Consider the following 24,156-nt stretch of genomic DNA (forward strand, 5'->3'; position numbering starts at 1 on the left):
GCTTGGTTTGCAAAGCTTCTCCTGGGGCCTTGCGGCCACGGACCAACACCTTCAGTGGGGTTGGTTTTTTAAAGCCGATGTCACATCATGTCATCCCTTTGCCCTCAGCTTTGCACTGGGCTCCCCATCTCGCTAGCGGGAAAAGCTGGTGTCCTAACAACTTACCTTCTCTCCTCCCCCACTCCCCTCTGCCTTCTGCCCTCCAGCGTCACTGGTCTCTGTGCCGTTCACCTTTACACAGGCTGTCCCCTGTCTGGAATGCGTCTCCCTCCTGTGCTCACATAACTTCTAGATCTCAGATGTCCCCGTCAGAGAGGTTGCCTATGTAAAACAGCACCCACTCCTGTCCCTTCCACACCCTCATCATGCTTTCTTTTATTCCATAGCTTATCACACCAACGCGTATATATCCATCTGCCTTTTCTTTTATCGCTTGTCTCCACCACCAAAATGGAAGTTCCCCAGTGAGGGCCCTTCGCGCTGCTGGGTCCCCAGAGCCTGGCCAGTCGAAGGCATTCAGTACCTATCTCCCCAGATGTTGAATGAAGGAGAGGAGGAGGGGTGGGAGGAGCAGAGACCCCAGTGACCCGTGGAGCGCACCTGCCTTTACCTTTTGAGCTGGCCAAGCAGGATGAGGTTGGGGGCCGTGCCCGTGAGGGTGGCAGTGCCCCCAATGCTGGCCGAGTAGGGGATGGAGATGAGGAAGCCCTTCCAGATGTTTCTGCGGTACTCCCCTTCCTTCTTGCAGTCTGCCAGGAGATCCAAGGGAGCTTCCGCCTCAGGGCAGTCTTTGCTTTAAACAAACCCAGAAAGAAGGCATTCAGAACACAGTTCAGAATTCCTGGCCTAGTAGTGGGGGAGCAGTGCCTGGGTTGGGAGAACTGAGTGGTCTTCCTAGAAGGCAGCTGGGCACAGGCAGGGAAAACCTCTAAAGACATGCAACCCTTCAGCTCAAGTGTTCTACTCATGGAATTTATCCTAAAGAAATAATTGGGGGGCGCCTGGGGGGCTCAGTCAGTTAAGCGTCTGACTTTGGCTCAGGTCATGATCTCACAGATCATGAGTTCGAGCCCTGCGTCGGGCTCTGTGCTGACAGCGCAGAGCCTGGGGCCTGCTTTGGATTCTGTGTCTCCCTCTCTCTCTGCCCCTCCCCCACTCACACTCTGTCTCTCTCTGTCTCAAAAATAAACACTAAAAAAAAAAAGAAGAAAGAAAGAATTGGGCAGGTGCCTCAGGTGTGGGTGTGAGTTCGCCATGGCACTAAATATAGTTTATATTAAAAACAACCTTAATCTCCATCAAAAGGGTGTTGGATAGATTATAATGATCCTCTTTCTGGATGGAACACCAATGCAGCTATTAAAAATGATGATCTAGGGGCGCCTGGGTGGCTCAGTCAGTCGAGAGCGCTACTTTTGATTTCAGCTCAGGTCATGATCCCAGGGTCGTGAGATCGAGTCCCACATCACGGTGGAGCCTGCTTAAGATTCTCTCTCTCTCTCTCTCTCTCTCATTCTCTCTCTCTCTCTCTGCCCCTCTCCCCGGCTAGTGCTCTCTTTCTCTCAAAAACAAAAACAAAACACAAGACCTAGACAGACGTTTATTAAGATAAAATATGTCCATTATATGAAGTGAAAAAGGGTATTGTAACTGCGCTGCTTAATTTTTTTATTTAAAAAATATTCATATATTTCGTGAATATCTGAGTATTAAGAAAAATTTAGAATGGTATAGACAAAGTTATTTTGGTGCCTTTCTCGGGGATGAAATTATGGATTTTTTCCCCCTCTTTCATTCTTTGTATTTTCTGGTTGCTTTTCTGGTGTGGTTAAGGGTATTGGGAAAGACAGGGCGCCTGGGTGGCTCCGTCGGTCAAGCGTCCGACTTTGGCTCAGGTCATGATCTCACGGTTCGTGGGCTCGAGCACTGTGACGGGCTCTGTACTGACAGCTAGCTCAGAGCCTGGAGCCTGTCTTTGGATTCTGTGTCTCCCTCTCTCTCTGACTCTTCTCTGCTCATGTTCTCTCTTTCTCTCAAGAATAAATAAAACAAAAAAAAATTTTAAAAGAGTATTGGGAACGAATGAATTTAAGAATTGTTAATTATATAATTAAAAGATAATGATGCTGCCATAAATGTATTGAGTTGAAAAGATGCTCACTATGCTCCTAAGTAAGACAGCAGGTTACAAAAGAGCATATACTAGAGCACTATCAATGTCGTTTTTTTTTAAAAAAAAAAACTCATTTATGTACTTAGAGAGGTATCCAGAAATAGTCTAGAATAGTATTCCCTTAACTATTTTCATCCGTCTTTGGGAGTGGGGTGCTGGATACATCTTCCTTTTTGTTTAAGAGTTTTCTTTTTCATTGTGCAATTATAAAATTTTCATAAATGAATGAAATTAAGAGTTGTCCCTATATGACAAATCAATTTTTTTTTAAAATTTTTATTTATTTCTAAGAGAGAGAGAGACAGCGTGAGAAGGGGAGGGTCAGAGAGAGAGGGAGAAACAGAATCTGAAAAAGGCTCCAGGCTCTGAGCTGGCAGTCAGCACAGAGCCCAATGCGGGGCTCGAACCCACGAACCACGAGATCATGACCTAAGCGAAAGTCGGACGCTCAACCGACTAAGCCACTCAGGCGCCCCGACAAATCAATTTTTTTAAGGAATCAAAAATACCTCAAGTATCTTCTGGCCTGAATTGCTAAGAGTAGCCTCTTATCTGGAAGGCGCTGGGAGAGGACTTGGGGTCTAAAAGGAAGGGAAGACTAGAGGCAGCTGGAGACTGATGTCATGGCCTGACTTCTCGGGGTGAAAGTCCTGGCAGGAAATGTGGGTCCCCGGGTCTAGGAGACCACACTCAGCCTCCCAATGAGAATGAGAGAGCAGAGGGGCCTGGGGTTCATCTAGTGCAAGCATTCCTTTGTTCAGTTGGGGAAACTAAGTCCCAGAGAGGGGACTTCCATACCAATGGGCATGGAGCTCCCGTCCAATGGATGAGGTTTTCACTCGGTGGACACAGGGAGTTCCAGAGAATGAGGTCTGAGTTTTTCCAACAGATTCAGTACAAGCTCTGCATGGACAGATGGCCCAAACAGATTCCTGGGATGCATGGTAGTGAGTGGCTGGGCCAGTCGCAGAAACCGCATCTCAAAGCTGGACTCAAAGCCCCCAGATACAGTGCCAGGAAGGAGTGGAGGCCGTAGAATGAGACAATCAGACATAAGATCACGTCTCTCTTCTGCTAAAAGCCTCCACTGACTCCCATCTCATTCAAAGTCAAGACTCTACCGTTAGCCTATGAGGTCCCTCATGCTCCATCCCTCCACCACCACCCCCACCGCACAATCAATCTCTCTGACCCCCAACTGCCGCCATCCACTCACCCTACTCCAGCCATACTGGCTTCCTGGCTGCTCTGGACTCTCAGGACCTTTGCACCTGCTGGCCCCTCCGCTGAGAACACTCTTCCCAAGGGGTCATTTTGCTTAAGTGTGACCTTCTTAGAGAGACCATCCCTGACCACCCAGTTTAAAACTGCCTTTTCAGGGCGCCTGGGTGGCTTAGTCGGTTAAGCGTCCGACTTTCGCTTAGGTCATGAACTCGCGGTTCGTGGGTTCGAGCCCCGCGTCGGGCTCTGTGCTGACAGCTCAGAGCCTGGAGCCTGTTTCAGCCTATGACTCCCTCTCTCTCTGACCCTCCCTTGCTCACGCTGTCTGTCTGTCTGTCTCTCTCTCCTAGAAATAAATAAAAATATTTAAAAAAAAATAATAAAACTGCCTTTTCACCCCCCAAAGGCCCCCCCTGCTCATCTCTCCTGCTTGTCCCCTGCATAGCTCTCACCAACCATCTGACACCCTATGAATTTCACTCATGTGTTTGTTTCTTGTCACCGGGATGTAAACTCCATGAGGGCTACAGTTCCGTCTGTGGCTGCATCCGTGGCAGTGCCTGGCGCGTGGTTAAGCTGTCTATAAATATTTGTCGAATGAATAAAACAGACCTGACTGATGCCAAGCGATGCCTTGAGCAAGTGACTTTACTTCCTGCTCTTTCATCACCGAGAAACCGAGTTAACAATGCCAGGAATAACAAGCACTCCTATCCGTGCACGTAGGGCCCAGCAACCTGCTTGATCAATATTATCTCATTTAACCTCAAAAGAACCCTCCAAGGCGGGTACCAATGTCAGGTCCAGCTGGTGGATGAAGCTAAATGAGGCTCAGAGAGGTTAAGGGACTTGTCCAAATCACACAGCCGGTGAGCCGCAGAGCCCGAATCAAAGGCAGGTCTGCAGGGCTCCAACCCCCCAGGTCTTAACCACGCTGCCAAATACCAAGGACACCGGCCACTGAAACGTGCTGTCGACGTGAAGGTGCTTCCTAAGCCGCACGGTTGTGAAGGACCGTGATTGTTTCTCAGGATCCTTTTGCCTTTAGAGCCCCTTGATCCCTGCCGGCATGCTCCTCCTCCTCGCCTGCCCTATAGTTTGTGTGCATCTGCTCGGCCGGCCCCCCCTTTCAGATGCTCCGCTTCAGCAGACCTCTAGGGACTTAACGTGCTCCCCTGCCCTTTCCACCCACATTTGCATTTTTCTTGTCTAAGCCCAAGGGATGAATGGTAGAAGCTCGGGCATTAGGTCATTTGGAGAAAATGAGGGGAAGGGGGAGTTTGGCTGGCAGCACTGAATTCTTGTCCATCGTCTCATTGGACCAAGCACTGGCTCCTCTATCACTCGACCACACCGGGAACTCACTCTTCTGTGCCGGCAAGAAATTGCACCTCCGTGGGCAGAGCATGCAGACCGTTTCTCCGCACGGCGGCTAGGACGGAAAAACAGGGCGTCTTTAGTGACAGTGATGAGCAGAGAGGAGTATTCTTATTCTTGCATAGGCAGTGAAAAGGGCTTCTTCGGGTCCCCCTCCGATACTAGTAATTGCACTTTTTAAAAAAAAATTTTTTTTAATGTTTTATTTATTTCTGAGAGAGAGAGACAGCGTGAGCAGGGGAGGGTCAGAGAGAGAGGGAGGCACAGAATCTGAAGCAGGCTCCAGGCTCTGAGCTGTCTGCACAGAGCCCGACACAGGGCTCGAACCCACAAACAATGAGATCATGACCTGAGCCGAAGTCAGACGGTTAACCGACTGAGCCACCGAGGCGCCCCATAATTGCACTTTTTATTTTTTTATTTAAAAATTTTTTAAAAATTTATTTATTTCTTAGAGACAGAGAGAGAGGCAGCATGAACAGGGGAGGGTCAGAGGGAGAGGGAGACACAGAATCTGAAACAGGCTCCAGGCTCTGAGCTGGCTGTCAGCACAGAGCCCGACACAGGGCTCAAACCCATGAACAATGAGATCATGACCTGAGCCGAAGTCAGACGCTTAACCAATGGAGCCACCCAGGCGCCCTGTAATTGCACTTTTTAAAAAGGCACTCGAAATTCCATCCTTCTTTCCCACCTGTTCATATTTGGAGATGGCCCCGGCCTGTGGGCAGGTGTTAAGCTGCAAGTCCCCTAGACAACCAGTGACCCAAGTCTAGACTCACCTGAGCTGCCATTGGCAATGGGATGTTTGGGAAAGACTAGCTATAAGTAGTGGATCAGTCACACCGCTCTCCCATTCATTCATTGATTCATTCAGTGTTTCCTGAGCACCTACTATGTGCTATGAGTTTGCAGTACACAGTGAATAATATAGGACAAGCCCTCGGTTCCCATGAAGGTTATATTCTAGAAGGGGAGACAATCAGTGAATACAGAATATCTCAGGCAGAGATGGAGGAAAGAAAAGTGGGTGATGTGATGGAGAGTGATTGCAGAGTCCGGAGGGGAGGAGGTGAGCTACTGTGATCAGGTCAGCCGAGCAGACACCATGAGCTGATGGCAGCCGATTTGAGACTTCAAGGATGAAAGGAGCCAAGAGGAAAAAAGAAAAAAAAAAGAAAAAGAACAAAAGGAGCCAAAGGAAGAGCCATGGAAAGAGAACTCTAAGCAACAGCAGAAGCAAGTGCAAAGGCCCTGAGGGAGAATGTATCTGGTATGTGGAGAAGAAGGGAGAGCAGTGGAGCTGGGGCTGGAGGGGCATGAGTAAGGAAGAGGGTGGCAGGAGGTGAGGTGAGAGAAGGGGCAGGGGTGAGGGGGTCAGGAGGTGGGCTGGGTCATGCAGAGGTCTTGGGACTCTCAGTAAGGACTTTGGCTTTTACTCAGAGTCAGATGTGAGCAGAGCCAGGGGAGGGTTTGAGCAGAAGGGAGTCAGGACAGGATCTGACTTCCTTTTAAAGACATTTCTTGCCTAATAGGTCAGTCTCCCCAGAAGCCTTCAATAGTGTTTTGGAGACAAGAACAATTGAAGGAGTTAAAACTTTCTGCAGCTGAAACTGTCACCAAGAACAAAAGAACCTATCCCTGGGCATTGAGGGTGTGACCATAGCTGAGCACTGGGTTCTGGGTTCAAATCACAAATCCATCACTTAACTATGTAACCTTATATCAGCGGTTCCCAGCTGAGGCCGATTCTGCCTCCAGGAGACATTGGGCAATGTCTGGAGACATTTTCGGTTGTCATAACTGGGAGTGGAAGTAGGGGTGGGGGAGTGTTGCTGGCATTTAGTGGGTAGAGGCCAGGAGCGCTGCTAAACATCCTACTACGGACAAGTCAGCCCCGCCCCCCAGCAAAGTCATGCATCCTACCCAAAATGTCATAGTGCTGAAGTCGAGAAACCTTGGTTTACATAAACCTCTGAATCTGGCTGTGCCTCAGTTCTTTAATTCACAAAATGTGAGTAGTAATTCTGGAATTGTCAAGAGGATTAAGGAATTGACCCATTTGCTATAGACGGAGTGCTTGCATCTCCCACAGATTCATACGTTGAAACTTGATCCCCACTGAGATGGTATTAGGAGGTGGGACCTTTGGGAGGTGATTATATAATAAGCACAGAGTCCTCATGAATGGGATTAGTGCCCTTAAAGATGCCTGGGCGCCTGGGTAGCTCAGTGGGTGAGCATCTGATTTCAGTCTGGGTCATGATCTCGCCATCCCGAGTTTGAGCCCTGCATCGTGCTCTGTGCTGACGGCTCAGAGCCTGGAGCCTGCTTCAGATTCTGTGTCTCCCCCTCTCTCTGACCCTCCCCTGCTCATGCTCTCTCTATCTCTCAAAACTACATAAACATTAAAAACAACTTTAAAATAATAAAAAGATAAAAGATGCCCCACAGAGTTCCCTTGTCTCTTCCACTGTGTGTGGACACAGAAAGAAGATGGGCATGTATAAATCAAGAAACAGTCCCTCACCAGACAAATTTGCTGGCACCTTGATCTTGGACTTCCCAGCCTCCAGAACTATGAGAAATAAATACCCAGCCCATGGTAGTTTTGTTATAGCAGACTGAAGGCACTAAGGCACCATTTAAAGCAGGGATTGGCAGGGCGCCTGGGTGGCTCAGTCAGTTAAGCGTCTGATTTGGGCTCAGGTCATGATCTCATGGCTCGTGGGTTTGAGCCCTGCATAGAGCTCTGTGCTGACAGCTCAGAGCCTGGAGCCTGCTTCGGATTCTGTGTCTCCCTCTCTCTCTCTGCTCCTCCCCAGCTCACTCTCTTTCTCTCTCTCTCTCAAAAATAAATAAACATAAAAAAAACAAATAAATAAAGCAGGGATTGATAAATTTCTTCTGTAAAGGACCAGATAGTAAATATCTTAGTTTTGGGGGACCATACAGTCTCTGTGGTACTCAACTCTGCCATGAAATGGCCGTAGACAATACATAAATGAACACGTATGGCTAAACCTTCATTTTTAGACCCTGGAAATTTGAAGTTCACATAATGCTCACATGTCACAAAATATTCTTTTGATTTATTCAACCATTTAAAAATATAAAGTCTATGCTCAGCTCATATAGGTTGCGCACACACACACACACACACACACACACACACACACCAGACAGTGGGCTAGATTCAGTGAGCCAAAGTTTACCAGACCCCAACTGGAAGAATGTAACGGGAATCTGAGCCCTAGCAAGGATTTAGTTAATGTGGGTTCCTCTTGAGAAAGAGTAAGAAAGCGGCCCCTGTCATCAGGAACTGGTCTGGCCCAGATTTGCCTTGAGTTCTCAGGTTGGAGCTACATAATCTTATACATTCGCCAACATCAGACAGACTCGCTCTCTGAGACTTGATGAAATGAGACAAAGTAAGGACACTTCTTAGCACAGAGCCACTTGCCACCACAAGATGCCATGCATACCCTCTCTTGCCACTTCTTTACCCGTAGAATTGCCCCTGATTTCTGACGTTATTTGATCTAGAGCAAGGTTCCTTAGATCCCCACAGATGCTTCAGCCAAAGCCCACAGCCCCTGAGAGGTCCTTTCTAATGCCACTGACGGATGTCATCGTGGCTGCCGGTGGCATGGGCTCTCTCTCACTGTGGCCACAAGAATAAACTCCAGCTGTTTAACTGCAGATGTGTGTTTGGGAGGAAGGGTGTGGACTCCAGTCCCAGCTCCTTCCCTGTTTCACTAAGTGGCATGGGGAAGAAGTCCCTTCCCCTCTCCGCTCCAGGCTGTTCTTTCCCTGTTGGTATTTAGAAGGTGTGGGGTCCATGGGAGCTGCCATTTTACTAAGGCTGGTCCTGCTGATCGCCAGCTGAATGTGGATAGGCTCACCCTGGGACCCAGGATGAGGGTTCCAGGGCTGCTCTGATGGAAAAACCGCTCACATCCAATGAGCGAGGCCAGAGGCCACAGCATTGAAGCAGGAAGTGAAGGCTATTATTAGGACATCGATGCTGGTGGCCAAAGTCGCTCCCCCGTGGAAGACCAGACATGAAGAACTTGGACCCAGGACACTCCCCAGCCCCAACTCACCTCTGCCTTCCTCTGTACCCTTCACTTCCCACCCAGGTTGGGACCACAGCTGTCACACGGCATCAGACCTCAGCAGAACTCGCTAACATCTAAAGTACAACCCAAGGCAGCTCTGGGCACCCGTGGAGGAATGGCAGAATTTCCTAGAAGTGTCCAGGCCCCTGCCCTGATTTAGCGGCTTGGAAGCGGGGCCGGGGCTTCAGTACATTTTTTTTTAAGATAGGGAATGATTTTTTTTTTTAATGTTTTATTTATTTCTGAGAGAGAGAGAGAGACAGAGTGAGCATGGGAGGGTCAGAGACAGAGGGAGACACAGAATCCGAAACAGGCTCCAGGCTCTGAGCTAGCGATCAGCATAGAGCCCGACGCGGGGCTCGAACCCAAGAATGATGGGATCATGACCTGAGCCGAAGTCAGACGCTTAACCGACTGAGCCACCGAGGCGCCCCATTCAGTACATTTTAAAAGCTCAGCAGTTCATTCTTTGGCTCAGCCAGGGTTGAAAACCCTCACCTAAAGTCATAGGTGGGGAAACTGCGGCCCCAGAGGCGGCCCACGCCCTGTGTCCACAAGTTTGCCCCAGTCCCCACCTGGCCCCTGTCACTCATCTACAGAAGCTGGTTGCTATCAGCAACGGAGCTGGGGAGGGGGCCCCCAATGGGAGGGAAAGCTGCGCACATACAACAGTAAACTGCAATTGTCAGTAGCCTGTAAGATGAGGAAGGAGTTTTACTTCTTTATACAAGTTAGTAGGATGCAAGAATTGTATGCCAGGCGTCATTTCCCTCATAATCACGATGATCAAAAACATAATGAAGATGCAGTTGATAAAAAACAAAACAACAGCAACAAAAAAACCCAAGATGTTGAATGTTCTTTACTATTTCCCAGAGTCCACTCTGGTGCTACCTGTGACCACAGTGATCTAGGTGACCACGAAAAAACGGGCCAGTGGGACAAAGTCTCCAAAGTGGCCGGCTGGTCAGGAGCTTGGCGCTTATGTAAGGTCTTGTTGAAATAACACCAATCCCTGAGGCACACAGAGAAGTCTCCAGCTTGTAATCCTGGGAGCAGCCTCAGAAAAGCCTGGGAGAGCCTGGCCGTTGCTCCCCTCCTCTTTACATCCAGGGAAACTGAGGCCCAGGAAGGCAGGTTACAGCCTGGGTCAAGACGAACCAATGGGTCCGTGGCAGAGTCGGGCTTGTTCCTGGGACCGCTGATTCCTGGCCTCTTGAATCTATCCCTCCATCTCCAACAGCACCCACCTGGCTCTCAGCAGGTCTGACCTGGCACTGCAAATGGTGTGAATGGCATGTTCTTGGAGTTTGGGACACTCAGGAAATACTTCTTGTATCTAATCTGGTACCTTTAGCAAAGCCCCCCAAGCTAGAGCAGGTTGGCATCCATTAATTCATTTAGCACTTGCAACAGTCTGGGTCATAGGTTTTAAGACCCCATTTTATGGAGGAAGAAACTGAGGTCTGGAACAGCGATGTAACTGGGGCGCCTGGGTGGCTCGGTCGGTTAAGCATCCAACTCTTGACTTCAGCTCAGGTCACGATCTCACAGTTGGTGAGATCGAGTTCCGCACTGGGCTCTGCGCTGAGAGTGTAGAGCCTGCTTGGGATTCTCTTTCTCTGTCTCTCTCTCTCTCTGCCCCCTTCTGCATGCTCTCTCTCTCTTTCCCAAAATAAGTAAATAAAAACTTAAAAAGGACAGTGACGTAACAGATCCATTCAGTCATTTATTCATCAATTCCACACCTTTACTGAACACCTACTATGTACTATACAGTGTTCTAGGTGAACAAGACTCTACCAGCATAGGTCGTTCATAGCAATGGGAAAGGTTGACGCAAGCTGCCATGGAGCTCGGAGTCCAGACAAATCCCTCCCCACTAGAGGTTCAAGGAAACTTAAAGGTGCACCAATATGTAGGGTCTTATCACCTGCTTCTCCGTATTCCTGGAAATCTTACAATGGTTTTTATACAAGTCCCATGTATTAACCACATCCTACGCGCCAGGCTCTCATATCTCATGCCAGCCTCACAACGATCCGTACGAAATGGGAGGTGTCCTCATTTCACAGACGAGAAAAGAGCTTCAGAAAGGCCTCTCCCCGCTCCAGGTCTCGTGGATGCGGAGTGAAGGAGGAGGGCGATGCTTAGCCCAGCCTAAAAGGTTGCTTTTTGAACGATGTTACCTTGAAGGATGGCAAGCTAGCCAAATATTGGGGCAGAGAAAAGGAAGGAAAAAGTGGTGGGGTTTAGATTCCAAAGTCAGAGGGACCCCCTCCTGGCTGAGGGACACTGGGCAAATACTTCATTACTTTGCGCATCAGTTTTCCCCTCTGTAAAATGGGTATGATGATAGGGCCAGCCCTGGGGGGCTGTAGCAGCGGGTCTAATGAGAACACATGTATTAGGTGTTGGAGAAGTCACCACGCATGTGGCCCCTTGGTCCCTCAGCCAGTGCAGGAAGCTGAACTGGGTAAAGAAACTGAAAGGAAGCATCAGGGCTGCCCTCCAAGACCGAGGACCCACTGGGTCTTGTCCAGTGAGCTCCGCCCCAGGCCCGTCCTGCTCTTCATTGGTGCCTACAATCATAGATTCTAGATCCAGACAGAGCTCAGCAACTAACTCACCACATTGCTTGGAGCAAATCATTTTGCCTCCCTGAGCCTCAGTGTCTTCGTCTGTAAAATGTTATAAACATTAAATGAGCAAACGGGTATGAAGAATATAGCACCATGTCTGGCATATGGTGGGTCTTCAGAAGTGAGAGCTCATATTATCATCATCGTTGCTCTGGGGTCCCTCATGGACCCAGATCTCCCAGAAGCCTCCTCACCCCTGCCCTGGGCCACTAATGGTCTCCACTCCCTCCCCCACTGTCCTCACATCCGGTCACCAGCACAGTGGACAGAGACTAGGTGAAAGGGAACATCTCTCTTTGCCCTGGAATTAGCCTTGTTCTAGGACTTAGGGCTGATCATTAATCAATCCTGCTCTCTGATCCTACCGCTTGTGAAAGGAGGCATCTGGCCCAGCTTCCCAGGGTCTCCTACCTCCCGACATCCTGCAGCATATGGGAGAAGGTTCTGGATTTTGCCTTGTACTCAACACTGTGTGTGACTCTAGGCCAGTCCTTTCCCTTTCCTGGGTCTCAGGTTTTTTTCATCTTTATAATGAAGGATATGGCTCTCAAACTTTTTTTTCCTGGCCACTAAACTCTTGGAAAAAAAAAATCTTGTGTACAAGACAGAATAGCAGAGGGTAAGAGTCCAGGCTCTGAAGTCAGCCAGTCTAGATTCAAAATACCAGAGCCGCTGTTTTGCAACTGTGTGACCATGAAAGGCTCCTTTATCCTATTTTCTTACATTTTTTCCTCAATTTCCGATCTTCTAAATGGGGTCAATGCTGGCTCTACCTTATCCAGCGGTAAGGCCCCCAAGGAGAGCCCTGACATGAAGTAAGTGCTCAGTAAATGTCGGTGATTGTTCCTTGGAAGCCAAGTGTATAAAACAGATAAAGTGGGGAAGCCAGGACGGAAGTGGAAGAAGGAGCCGGGTCTCCACGGCTTGTTGCCATTCCAGGGTGACCCTGAGGCGGTTCTCTTGAAGCCCCAACATCCAAAGGAAACAGTCTGAAAACCAATGAAGCTGTGGAGGTGAGCAGACTATGGCCTGTGGGCTGACTCTGGCCCGCTGCCTGCCAACTGTGAATGGGTTTTACATTAAAAAAATTTGTTTTAACGTTTATTTATTTTTCAGAGACTGAGAGAGACAGAGCACCGGGGTGGGGGTAGGGAGCACAGAGAGAAAGGGAGACCCAGAATCTGAAGCAGGCTCCAGGCTCAGAGCTGGACCCGGGGCTCAAACTCACAAACAGCGAGATTGTGACCTGAGCCGAAGTCAGACGCTTAACCAACTGAGCCACCTAGGTGCCCCGAGGATGGTTTTTACATTTTAAAATGGCTGGAGAAAGTCAGTAGAAGCATAATACTTCGTGATATAAAAATTACATAAAATTGTAATTTCAGCACCCATAAATAAAATTTCATCGGAAACCAGCCACGCCCACTTATTTACATATTATCTGTGGATGCTTTCTCTCTGCAAGGACAGAGGTTTGAGTAGCTGTGATGGTGTGGCCAGCAAAGCCTAAAATATTTACTATCTGGTCACTTACAGAATAAGTTTTCTTTTTTTAAAAATTTATTTAAAACATTTAAAAATGTTTATTTTTGAGAGAGAGACACACACACAGAGCACAAGCGGGGGTGGGGGGAGCAGAGAGAGAAAGAGGGAGACAGAGAATCTGAAACAGGCTTCAGGCTCTGAGCTGTCAGCACAGAGCCCAGTGAGGGGCTTGAATCCATGAACTGTGAGATCTTGACCTGAGCTGAAGTCGGATGCTTAACCAACGGAGCCCCCCAGGCGCCCCTATTTATTTCCTTATTTAGTCCCTTTGGTTCCCATTTTCCACTCCTATCCTTCCCAGAGCAACCACGCTGATGCGTTTCATCTGTGGTTTCTCGTTCACTTCTGTTCTTACAAACTGGCCCCTTGCGTGACGTTTTAATTTACATAATGGTACTGCCTTCTAGATCTCATTGTGGCTTCTCTCAATCACAACTGTGTTTTTGTGAGATCCATTTCTAGAACTCATTTTTTTGCTTCTAAAAGCAGCATGGTGCTCAACAGGACACACTTTACCTTCCCCCTCACTGGGGATTGCGTTCACATGGCTACTAACTCACCCCACCACGGAGAACGCAGCAGTGAACGCCGTCAACACTGTCCCCTTCAGGGACCTGCATCAGAATTCCTTTGGCACGTGCCTCCAGGAGCAAAACCACTGGGTTACAGGATCTGTGCACATTTAACCCAATTGTCTATTTGCAGAATTCCTTTAAGAAAGGCTGACCCAGAGCACATCAGAGGACTCTAGATGCTGGTGAGGATGTGGAGAAACGAGCACCCTCCTACACTGTTGGTGGGAATGTAAACGGGTGCAGCCCCTCTGGAAAACAGGGTGGAGGTTCCTCAAAAAATTAACACTAGAACCCCCCTATGACCCAGCACTAGCACTGCTGGGAATTTACCCAAGGGATCCAGGAGTGCTGATGCATAGGGGCACATGTACCCCAATGTTCACAGCAGCACTCTCAACAATAGCCAAAACATGGAAAGAGCCTAAGTGTCCATCAACAGACGAATGGATCAAGAAGATGTGGTTTATCTATACAATGGAATACTACATGGCAATGAGAAAGAATGAAATCTGGCCATGTGTAGCAACACGGATGGACCTTGAGGGTGTTATGCTGAGCGAAATAAGTCAGGCAGAGAAGGACAGATACCATATGTTTGCATGTATAGGAGGATTAGGAGGAACTTAACGGAGGACCGTGGGGGAGAAGTAGGGGGGAAATAGTGGGGGAGAGGGAGAGAGGCAAACCGTGAGAGACTCTTGAATGCTGAGAACAAACTGAGGACTCATGGGTGTGGGGGGAGGAGGGGGGAGATGGGCATGGAGGAGGGCACTTGTGGGGATGAGCACTGGGTGTTATGTGGAGACTAGCTTTCTTATTTTTGTCAGTCTCATTGAAGTATACCTTGTTGTTATTTCAATTTGCATTTCTCTGGGTATCAGTGATACTGAGCATCTCTTCAAATGTTCTAAAGCCAGGCTTAAGTATACTACCTACTTCATAAGGCTATTTGAGAGATAAAAGAGATAAGGTAGGCAATGTGTTGAACTCATCACTCAGTCCATAGTAAGCACTCAATAAATGCAATTACAAAAACAAGGTATCAAGGTTTGACGTAGCTAATTCTCAGTCATTATTATTATTATTTAAACACTTGGCATATAGTATATGCTCAGTAAGTGCATTCACGTCACTGTCCCCTGCAACTTTTGGACACTCTGCTCCCCCTCTTGCACGCTGGTGGGGGCTGCCCCTGTGCCTTTGCACAGCCTCACCTGAGTTCTCTTCACCCTGCTGGCTGAGGTCCCTCCGAGTCTCCTGGCCAAAGAGGCTTTTCAGGATGGCGCTGGCGATGGGCAGCATCATGGCAGTGGAGGCGGTGTTGCTCAGCCACATGGACAGGAAGGAGGTGGTCACCATCATTCCCAGGATGAGCCTGGGGACAGACGGAGTTAGAGACACATCCAGAAGGGGGCCCAGGAGGTCCTCTGGTCCCACGTTGGGAGGAGTCCTGCCTGCTTGTTTTACAGATGGAAAGCTAAGTCCCAGTAAGGACAAGTCAGGCGACCAAGCGGGGGCCAGATCCATTTGCCAGCCTTATCTCGGGTCTAAGGAAACTGATTCCACACGTTTAAGTGAACTGGCCAGGGGAACGTAAGGCAAAATGGTCCAACGACACCCCAGCCTTGAAATATTCTCTCCTTTGTCCCCCAGTCCTTGATGGCTTCCATTGCAGAATAAAATTGCCTTGGTTTGGCACCAAGAGCATCCACCACATCCCCCCAAACCGTCTTCCCCAGCCTCCTCTCCCTCTTCCCCTCCCGCTCCTACAAGGCACCTGCTAGACCGCCCTGAACTCACTAGCACACCCAGACAGGCCCTGATCTCCAGCCTGCCTGCCATTGCTTGGCCCCTCCCACCAACAGGAATCCAAGGTCCATGATCTTTTTTCTTTACCCTGAACTCTTAATCCACCTGGAATTTGTTTAGATGGATAGTATAAAGTAAGATCTAAGTCATTTTTTTCCTTCAAAGAATAAGCCAATTATTCCAACCTTCACCATTTATTGAATAATCCTTTCCTTCTTCTACTGATTTAGACTTTCTAGAATACTTATCCAGCATTTAAAAATCTATTTTTGGACTAGGGTCATACCGTTTTCATTGTTCTGACTTTATCATATGCTTGATAGCAGCCCTACCCATTTGCAAGGTCAAATGTAACCTGCTCCATGAAGAAGTCTACCCCTTACCTCTCCTGTGGGCTCCCACATGTGTGCCCCTTGGGTTGGAATTGCACTTCACATTGGTATCACTTCTATAGATAGACTCTCTCCCACAGGCAGGAGGAAACACAGCTAGAGTGGGACAGAGTGCTTGACACAGAGTCGATACTAGAAACCTAGGACCTATCTAGAACCTTCTTTACCCTAACCACTACCCCCATTGATTTTATCAACCAGCGTTCTCAAAACTCATCTCCACTGCCATCCCCCCAGTCAAAGCTGTCACCATGCTTCGTCTGGACACCCAGAACGCTCTCCTAACTAGGCTGCATCCATTTCTCACTCCTTTTCTGCTCTCCACACGGCAGCCTAGAGGAACTGTTTAGTTTTGTTTTTTAATGCAAATCTGGTCATGTCATTCCCCACCGTAGAACTCCTTAAAGCAGAGATTCATAACCAGCGTGGATATAATTCAGGATAGAAATGGGGGGGAGTGCATTTTGATTTTATTAATATCTATTAGTAATTAAGTATTTCCTTTGGGGATAGACAAAGGCAACAAAGTTCAATAGTGTTGAAAGTGCCTGGGACTTGGTAACCAATAAAGATCACAGGTTATTTGCATATCATGCAATACCAGTCGCAAACATCTTGGAATATAACTGACACTCAACACAGTCTCAAAACCTTAGTTGGTATTAGGTCAGTTCCTAGGTCTTATTACTTACTGTAAAGGAGTGCATATGGGACTATTTCACAAATGTGTGTGTTTTTAAAACTCTATTTGGATAACTGCACTTTGCTGTGGTTGTTGTGTTTTTCAATCCTATGTGTTGTGTAATTTATACATTTCAAAATATTATTCTAGCAAGGGGTCCTTAAGATGGGATAAATTGCAAAGAAAAACAAAGATTAAAAGAACAGTGAAACCCTATTTTAAAACATTTTAATATTTATTTATTATTTATCTATCTATTTATTTATTTATTTTTGAGAGAGAGAGAGAGAGAGAGAGAGAGACAGAATGAGAGTGGGGGAGGGGCAGACAGACAGGGAGACACAGAATCGGAAGCAGGCTCCAGGCTCCGAGCTGTCAGCACAGAGCCCGACACGGGGCTCGAACTCACGAACTGTGACATCATGACCTGAGCCCAAGCTGGACACTTAACCAACAGAGCCACCCATTTTAAAGGTCACTTAATTCTCTGAGAATGAAAGTTCAAACCCTAGCCTGGGAGGCTGAGGCCCTGCCACCCTACGTCTCCAAGACCATCTTGTGCCCCATTCCCCACCAGCCTTGGCATCTGGGCTATTACATAGCAAAGTAGGATGACGGTGGCCAAGATTTACTGTCTAAGCTATTATATCTTCACTTTAAAGGCAAAGAGAGAGAAGTGAAGTCGTTTCCCAGAGCAGGAAAGGCGGGACTCAGCCCCGAGCAGTCTGAGCCACACCGCTAAAATGGCCATCTCTAACACTACTGGACTCCAGTCCCTGCGGTGGGGCCCGGGACAGGCATTGCACCCGGCCTCCCCAGGTGATGCTCATGCACTCTTGAGGCCTGCCCGACCCGGGGACTAGCCCTGTGTCTGGCTTACAGAATGTCCGGGGAATGAAAGAGTAAATGGAAGGTGGGACACGATGAGCTCGTTGACCCGGGTGACCAGACCGGACCGGGAAGGGTGGGTTTGGGCTCCAAAGAATATGGTTCCTCTTACCTGGCTGGCTGGACCCCAACGAGCATCAGGACCTTGAGGGCGATTCTCCGGTGCAGGTTCCACTCCTCAATGGCGGTGGCCATGATCAGACCGCTGAGGAAGAGGAAGTTGGTGTCCAGGAAGTACTGGGGGCACACCTTGTTGGAGGGCAGGATGCCCAAGAAGGGGAAGAGGACGATGGGCAAGAGGGCCGTCACCGAGAGGGGCAGGGCCTCCGTGCACCAGTACACTGCCATGAGCAGGATGACAAACAGGCAGCGGCCTTCCTGCAGGGGGGAGACGCAGGTCAGGAGGGTCAGCGGAGCCCCAGGCCGCAGGGCGAGAAGAGATCCTGGGGCAGCGCCCATCCGGGCACGTTCCGCGGGGAGTCTGTGCAGAGGGTGAGTGCCCAGAGCTTTGACCTTGAGCGGATAACATCACCTGAGCCTCATATGGCTCAACTATGCAATGGGGAAGCAATGTCTGTCCATTTTATAGGATTGCTGAGGATGAAATGAAATACTCCATGGTTTTAGAAGTAGACCCTGAAGTGAGCATGAGACTGAAGATAGTTTACTTGGCAGAGGATCCCAGAAAGTTCTGGAAAGGCAACCGGGAAGTGAAACAGAAGGAAGCCAATACAGACAGTGTTTTAATGAGAAGATGAACCCTGTGGGCAGTTGGGGCTCGATCTTGATGGGGGATCGTGGGAGAGAGTGCAGCTCATGCTTTAGAGCTGCCTTCCTGGGAGGCAAGGAAGCTAGCTTTTCACCTGCCAAGTCCTGGCCGTCGCTGGTTGAAGGCTGCTCCTGGAGCGGTAACTCGCCAGCACGTCCAGCCTGCCCCACGTACAGTGAGGGAACGCACTGGTGCAGAGCTTCCCAGGCTCAGTAAGAGGCTACTGGCACGTGAAGAATGGTGAGCGCCAGTGGAGATGGCTGTGCACATTCTAATCCTTACACATCCTAACGGACTTTCTCCTGGAAGCTAGAAAATTGAAGATCAAGGTGCCAGGAAATGTGGGTCCTGGTGACAACTCTCCTCCCAGCTTACAGATGGCCATCTCCTTGTGTCCTCACCTGGTGCATGCTGGATGCGTGCGTGCAGAAAGCTTGCCTTTTCCACAGGCTATAGTCCCATCATGGGCCCCCCTGCCTCATAAACTAATCCAATCTTACAGTTTCCAAAGGATAATAAAGGGATTGTATGAACGATTTTATATCAATAAGTTTGATAACTTAGAGGAAACAGGAAAGCTCCTCGGAAAGCACAACATCTCCAACTATCAGAAAAGGAAAGAGAAAAGCTGAATGTTTCAGTATCTATTCAAGAAATGGAATCAATCATTAAAAACCTTCTTGCAGAAAAACTTCCTCTAAGGCTTGCTGGCTTCAATGGTAATTCTACCAAACATTTAACACATAAGGAACACACATCTGACACAAACGCTTCCAGAGAAGAGAGAGAGAGGGGAGTACTTCCCACTTCAGGTTATAAGGCCGGGATAACCCTCTTACTGGGTCATCCTGACAAGGGCATCAAGAGGAAAGAAAAGAGAATGTTCTAACGGTTGAGCATTGATGGGACACCTCTAGCCTGCCTTGCATTATGACGCAAAAGAATTATATGACAACAGAAACCACCAATATATATTTTTTAATTTTTTTAATCTTTTATTTATTTCTAGGAGAGAGAGAGAGAGAGAGACAAAGTGAGCAGGGAAGGGTCAGAGAGAGAGGGAGTCACAGACTGAAACAGGCTCCAGGCTCTGAGCTGGCAGTCAGCACAGAGCCCGACGCAGGGCTCAAACCCACAAACCGCGAGATCATGACCTAAGCGAAAGTCGGACGCTTAACTGACTAAGCCACCCAGGCGCCCCAGAAACCACCAATATTTTTGAGTGTTTATTAAGTTCCAACATTTTGCATGTATGAACTCACTCAGTGGGACTATCCCCTGCTTTTTAGGGGAGGACCGAAAAGGACATCGACTCAGCGATGTATATGAGGCTGTGACCAAAGTCATTCAGTCTCAGGGTACTGTTGCGGCACACAAACGAATAGTCTAGACAGGAATTCTAATTTTAACCTCTTTTCTTTAAGCATTTAAGGGATTCCAAGTATAACGAGAGCTAACAACGACCAAGTGTACTTACTACTGCCCATGTGCTCTTCCGAGTAATTTACACGCCTTAACTCATTCCATCCTGCAGCCACTGGGAGGCAGGTGCTACGTTCTCTACGCTACTGGTGGGACAACTGGGTTGGGTAACTTGCCCCAGGTTGCTGAGATAGGGACAGAACTTGAACCCAGGCGATCTGGCTCCAAAGCGTGTGCCTCCGGGCCACCCTGCATAATCCACTCTATGCTTGTTCAATTCCTGCATCCTCTGGCTCTCGGGCATCCCTGGAGCGTCTCCCATTCCTCGAGCTCACTGGCCTGGTCTTGCCATGTGTGTCTGCCATTGCTTCGTATTAACCGCCCCACTGCTTGTGAAGAGCACGCTCTTAATAACCACCCTGTCCCCTCCCAACGCCTGATCCCAGGAGCCCCGTCGTTCCATTACGGCTTCTTTTCTCCAGAGCATGAGCTACCTGGAGGCTATAGCACTCCCTCGGCATGATATCGCCGCCACCACCACCAAATCAGTACTAATAATACCTTCACGTACCGGGAACTTTCTATGTGTTAGACGCCATTCCGACTGCTGTACCTGCATTATGTCAGCTGAGTTGTGTTTGTCAGAACGGCGGTTTGAAGTTGGTCCCATGATGATCTCCATTTTACAGATAAGGAAACTGAGGCACAGAGTGATTAAGCTGAGCATGATCACAGGGTAAGAACCAGGCCTGCTGGCCCCGGGGCCTCCCCTAAGCATGAAGCTCGTGCAGGAGGGGGAGGCAGGAGGCGAGGAGGCTGTTCCCAAATGTCCAGTCAGTGCCAGGACAGATCACAATGAATACTTTTTTAGCATAAGTATAGCCCATGTAATATTTGGGACAGACTTATACTGAAAACAATGATCCATTGTTTCTCTGAAATTCAAAGTGAATTTTATTTTCTTTTGCAACTGTGTTTTGTCTGGCAATCCGAGCTGGGCCCCTACTCCAAAGACGTGAGGAGGGTAAAGCTCCCGTGTTCTTGGAGGGCCGGAGGTGGGTCGTGAGTGGAGAAGTCCACCAGCACCTAAACCCTGCCAAGGGGGTCTGCTTCCAAGTGCTGTAGGGACCCCAAAGAGCTCACCTGCAGCAGACCCACGGAAATCAGGGATTCTCTGCTAGCAGGGAAAAGCATCCCCCCGAAGGGGAGTGTTCTGGCGGGTGGAGGGGGTGGGTACCCCTCTCACCTCCACCCCCTGTGATGCTCACAAGAGAAGTTGTCAAAGAATGTGCCAGGCCCTGGCCCAGAAGGCTGGCCAGCAGGGCAGAGAAGCAGTCAGGTGCCCGCCTGACACCCTGCTTCTTCCAGCCCCCCCGGCTTCTCTCACAGGGCCTGTCAGAGACCTAGAAACTCCAAGATAAAGGAAGGGGATCAACCCTAAGGGAGAGCATGGGAGGGAAGGCTGTGACCCTCTCACCCAGCTCCCAGGTGGGGGGCCGGAAAAGGCCTCACTTCAGACCAAGCTCATTGTTTCAACCGTCACCTGACACTGCCCATTCTGATCTCAGAATTGAGACTGTGCTTGTGTATTAAAGTAACTGGAGGACTTTAATTCCTTCTCGGCAGTGATAGGAGAAGTCACGAGGTCTGCAGGGGGTTTTACTCCAGTTACGGGGGAAGAACATCCTCTGCTGAACATATTTTAGAGCAACAGCAGGAGAGAAAAAAAATAGGTTTTCAAAAATCAGCTTTATGAGCTATAACTTACCTACCATCAAATACATCCGTTGTTTTTATTTAAAGTCTTTTAGTTTATTTTTTGAGAGAGAGAGAAAGAGCGAGCAGGGAGGGGCAGAGAAAGAGGGAGAGAGAGAGAATCCCAAGCAGGCTCTGCACCGTCAACGCAGAGCCCAAGGCGGGGCTCAATCTCACCAACGGGGAGATCATGACCTGAGCCCAAATCAAGAGTCGAGCGCTCAACCCACAGAGCAGCCCAGGTGCCCCAAATGCATCCATTGTTGTGTGCACACTGTGAGGTTTAATACCCGTATCACATCCCCTTCAAGATACAGAACGCTTCCGTCACCTTTTGCCCCTTTCAAGTCAATCCTCACGGCCCTCCCCAAAATGCTGCTGTGATTTCCATTGCTATGGATTGTTTTCGCCTCTTCTTGACTTAAACGGAATCATACAGGATGTGCTTTTATGCTTTTTGCCCCATACAGTGCCCAAGAGACTCATCCACGTGGTTGTGTATATCAGCGGTCTATTCTTTGTTACTGCTGAGTACTATTCCATCCCGTGCACACACCACCGCTTATCTGTACATCTTCCTGCTGATTTGCGTTGTTTCCAGATCAGGGCAATTATGAGTAAAGCCTCCGTGAACATTCAAACACACCTGCTTTGGGGGTGACATATTGTAGGCCCTTTTGTGCAGCGTACAAATACCACATAGCATGTGGCGGAGGTAAATTCTGGCCATAAGGGGAGGCTTTCAATGGCTCCGAGTCCCAGGTCCGTCTTCTCCCTCTCCCTCTCCTCCTCTCCCCTGTTCTCCCTCTGTTTCATTCTCTCTCCTGCTTCTACTCGCTCCCTCTCTCTCCCTCCCCCCTCCCTGGGTGCCCTTGCCAAGATGTCAACAATAGTCCCTTGCAGAGGGACTGCTCCAGATGCAGCACATGTCAGCGGGGGAGGTGACCCGAGGCAAACAGCAGGAATTGGGAAGTTGATCCTTGGCCGGCACGGGCCTTTGCCAGTAAGTGGGCCAAGAGTGTGTTTCATTACCTTGCGGGTTGGTTAGGGATTGGAGCAGGGCCGAGGTGACCCCAAATAGCTTGCCTGCCCCAGCTGGGCTTCCTGTGGGCAAATGGATTCACCCTTGCCAGCTGGATCTCAGACCTCCATCTGGTGGGGAATGAACATGTACTACTGACCTTCACCCCCCAAGCCCTGCCAGGCCTTGAGGACAGAACTGACTCCCGGAGAGCAAAAATCTCCCAGATTTTTGTGGGCTCTCAGAGACCAAGCAGACTGAGCCAGTTCCCACCTCCAGCTCTCGCACCTGCTATTCTCTCTGCCTGGTCCCCTCGACCCTGACCTCGGTGCAGCCGGCTCCTGCTTGTCGTTTGGCCCTCCTCTCAAAGGTCGCCTCTTCAGGGATCCCCACTCCGACCATGTTATTGATGACGGTCTGGTTCCATATTGTTCGGCCTTGCTCTCGTCAAACGCTTCTCAATAGCTCGAGTATTTCTTGTTGGCTCACTTTCTGTTCTCTCTTCCCCCAACCAGACCATAAGCTCCAAAGAAACAGGAACCTTGCCTTTACTTGTTCACATCTATCTCCAGGGCCTCAGTGGATATCTGGTAAATGAATGAAGAGACGATCCAAATCAGACGGTTCAAACTCAAGTGCAGGGGACAAGTGAGTGAGGGAAGTGGGCTGGCATAAGAAAAGTCGCGTCGTTTTCTCAAGTCTGACTTGCACTTCTGACAGTGCTGTGGGAACAGAAAACCATCCCTTCGGTAGGGGGAGCGGAAAAGCCCAAGCTTGGGGATAAATTAGGGCTGGCGAGGGGCTTCAGCGTCTTGAGCACAGCAGGGAGGAGTTGGGGACTGCAACAAATGGGGAGCACAGGCCCATCTAAGAACACCCACTGCTGCCCAGTTCATGAGAACATGAGCCCCATGATGCCGGATCTCCTGCTTCAAAGGAAGCTTGAAACTGTGCTGTTATGTGAAATCTCCCAGTTTTAGAAGATTTGCTTAGTAAGAGTAAAGTGTAGGCAAAGCAAAATAAAACAAAAACAAAAAGCCCATATCTGCAAACAGTAGTAAACGCATAGTCACCAGTCTATGATCTCTAGTTTAAACCGTTTTCATTGGTGTAAAATTCCAGAAAGTGCTCACAGACCCAATTCCGAATCTAATGTCACGTTGTTCACAGAGTACTAGGGATCATAGAATGCTATATTTAAAATCTCTGCTCTCTTTTATATAAATTGTTTTATTTTTGAGAGAAAGAGAGAGACAGAGAGAGAGGCAGAGTGCGAGTGGAGGAGGGACAGAGAGGGAGGGAGATACAGAATCTAAAGCAGGCTCCAGGCTCAGAGCTGTCAGCACAGAGCCTGAAGCGGGGCTCAAACTCACGAACTGTGAGATCATGGCCTGAACCGAAGTCAGATGCTTACCAAACTGAGCCACCCAGGTGCCCCAAAATCTCTGCTCCCTTTAAAAATTCCTAGTTTACAGGGAAGCTGAGGTCTGGTGAGGAGCAGTGATCTCTTGAGGACCAGGCAGAACACAAGAGCAGATCTCACCACACCCAGGTCTGGTTACCATTTAAATAGTGGACCAGGGAGTGGGGTCCGGGCGGATCCACAATTTTACTGCAGTGCACAGCACATCTGTCCCACCTCTGCCTCTGGGCCCTCCACTCAGACCAGCCACCAGGCCGCACGAGGTTTAGTCTGCAGGTCTGCAAACAGAGACTTCCCTTGATCCCTCAAGGGCAGACTCAGGTCGAAGCATAGAGTCACGT

The 24,156-nt window shown here is 49.0% G+C and overlaps 1 protein-coding gene across 3 annotated transcripts in view; it reads right to left on the bottom strand.

Moving 5' to 3' along the window:
* The window catches only part of SLC13A3 (solute carrier family 13 member 3), a 75,693-nt gene that overhangs the window by 31,916 nt on the left and 19,621 nt on the right, over positions 1-24,156 (bottom strand). For all 3 annotated transcript variants that reach the window (XM_039249385.1, XM_039249384.1, XM_039249386.1), the window contains exons 2-5: positions 17,538-17,803; positions 14,869-15,029; positions 4,760-4,826; positions 611-793 (exon numbers count right to left, since the gene is read on the bottom strand). In XM_039249385.1, the coding sequence (XP_039105316.1) occupies positions 611-793; positions 4,760-4,826; positions 14,869-15,029; positions 17,538-17,803 (677 nt within the window). The remainder of the gene's footprint in view (positions 1-610; positions 794-4,759; positions 4,827-14,868; positions 15,030-17,537; positions 17,804-24,156) is intronic.

This window comes from Hyaena hyaena, unplaced genomic scaffold (genome assembly GCF_003009895.1).
Source record: "Hyaena hyaena isolate Hyena2069 unplaced genomic scaffold, ASM300989v1 scaffold_335, whole genome shotgun sequence".
Taxonomy (NCBI): domain Eukaryota; kingdom Metazoa; phylum Chordata; class Mammalia; order Carnivora; family Hyaenidae; genus Hyaena; species Hyaena hyaena.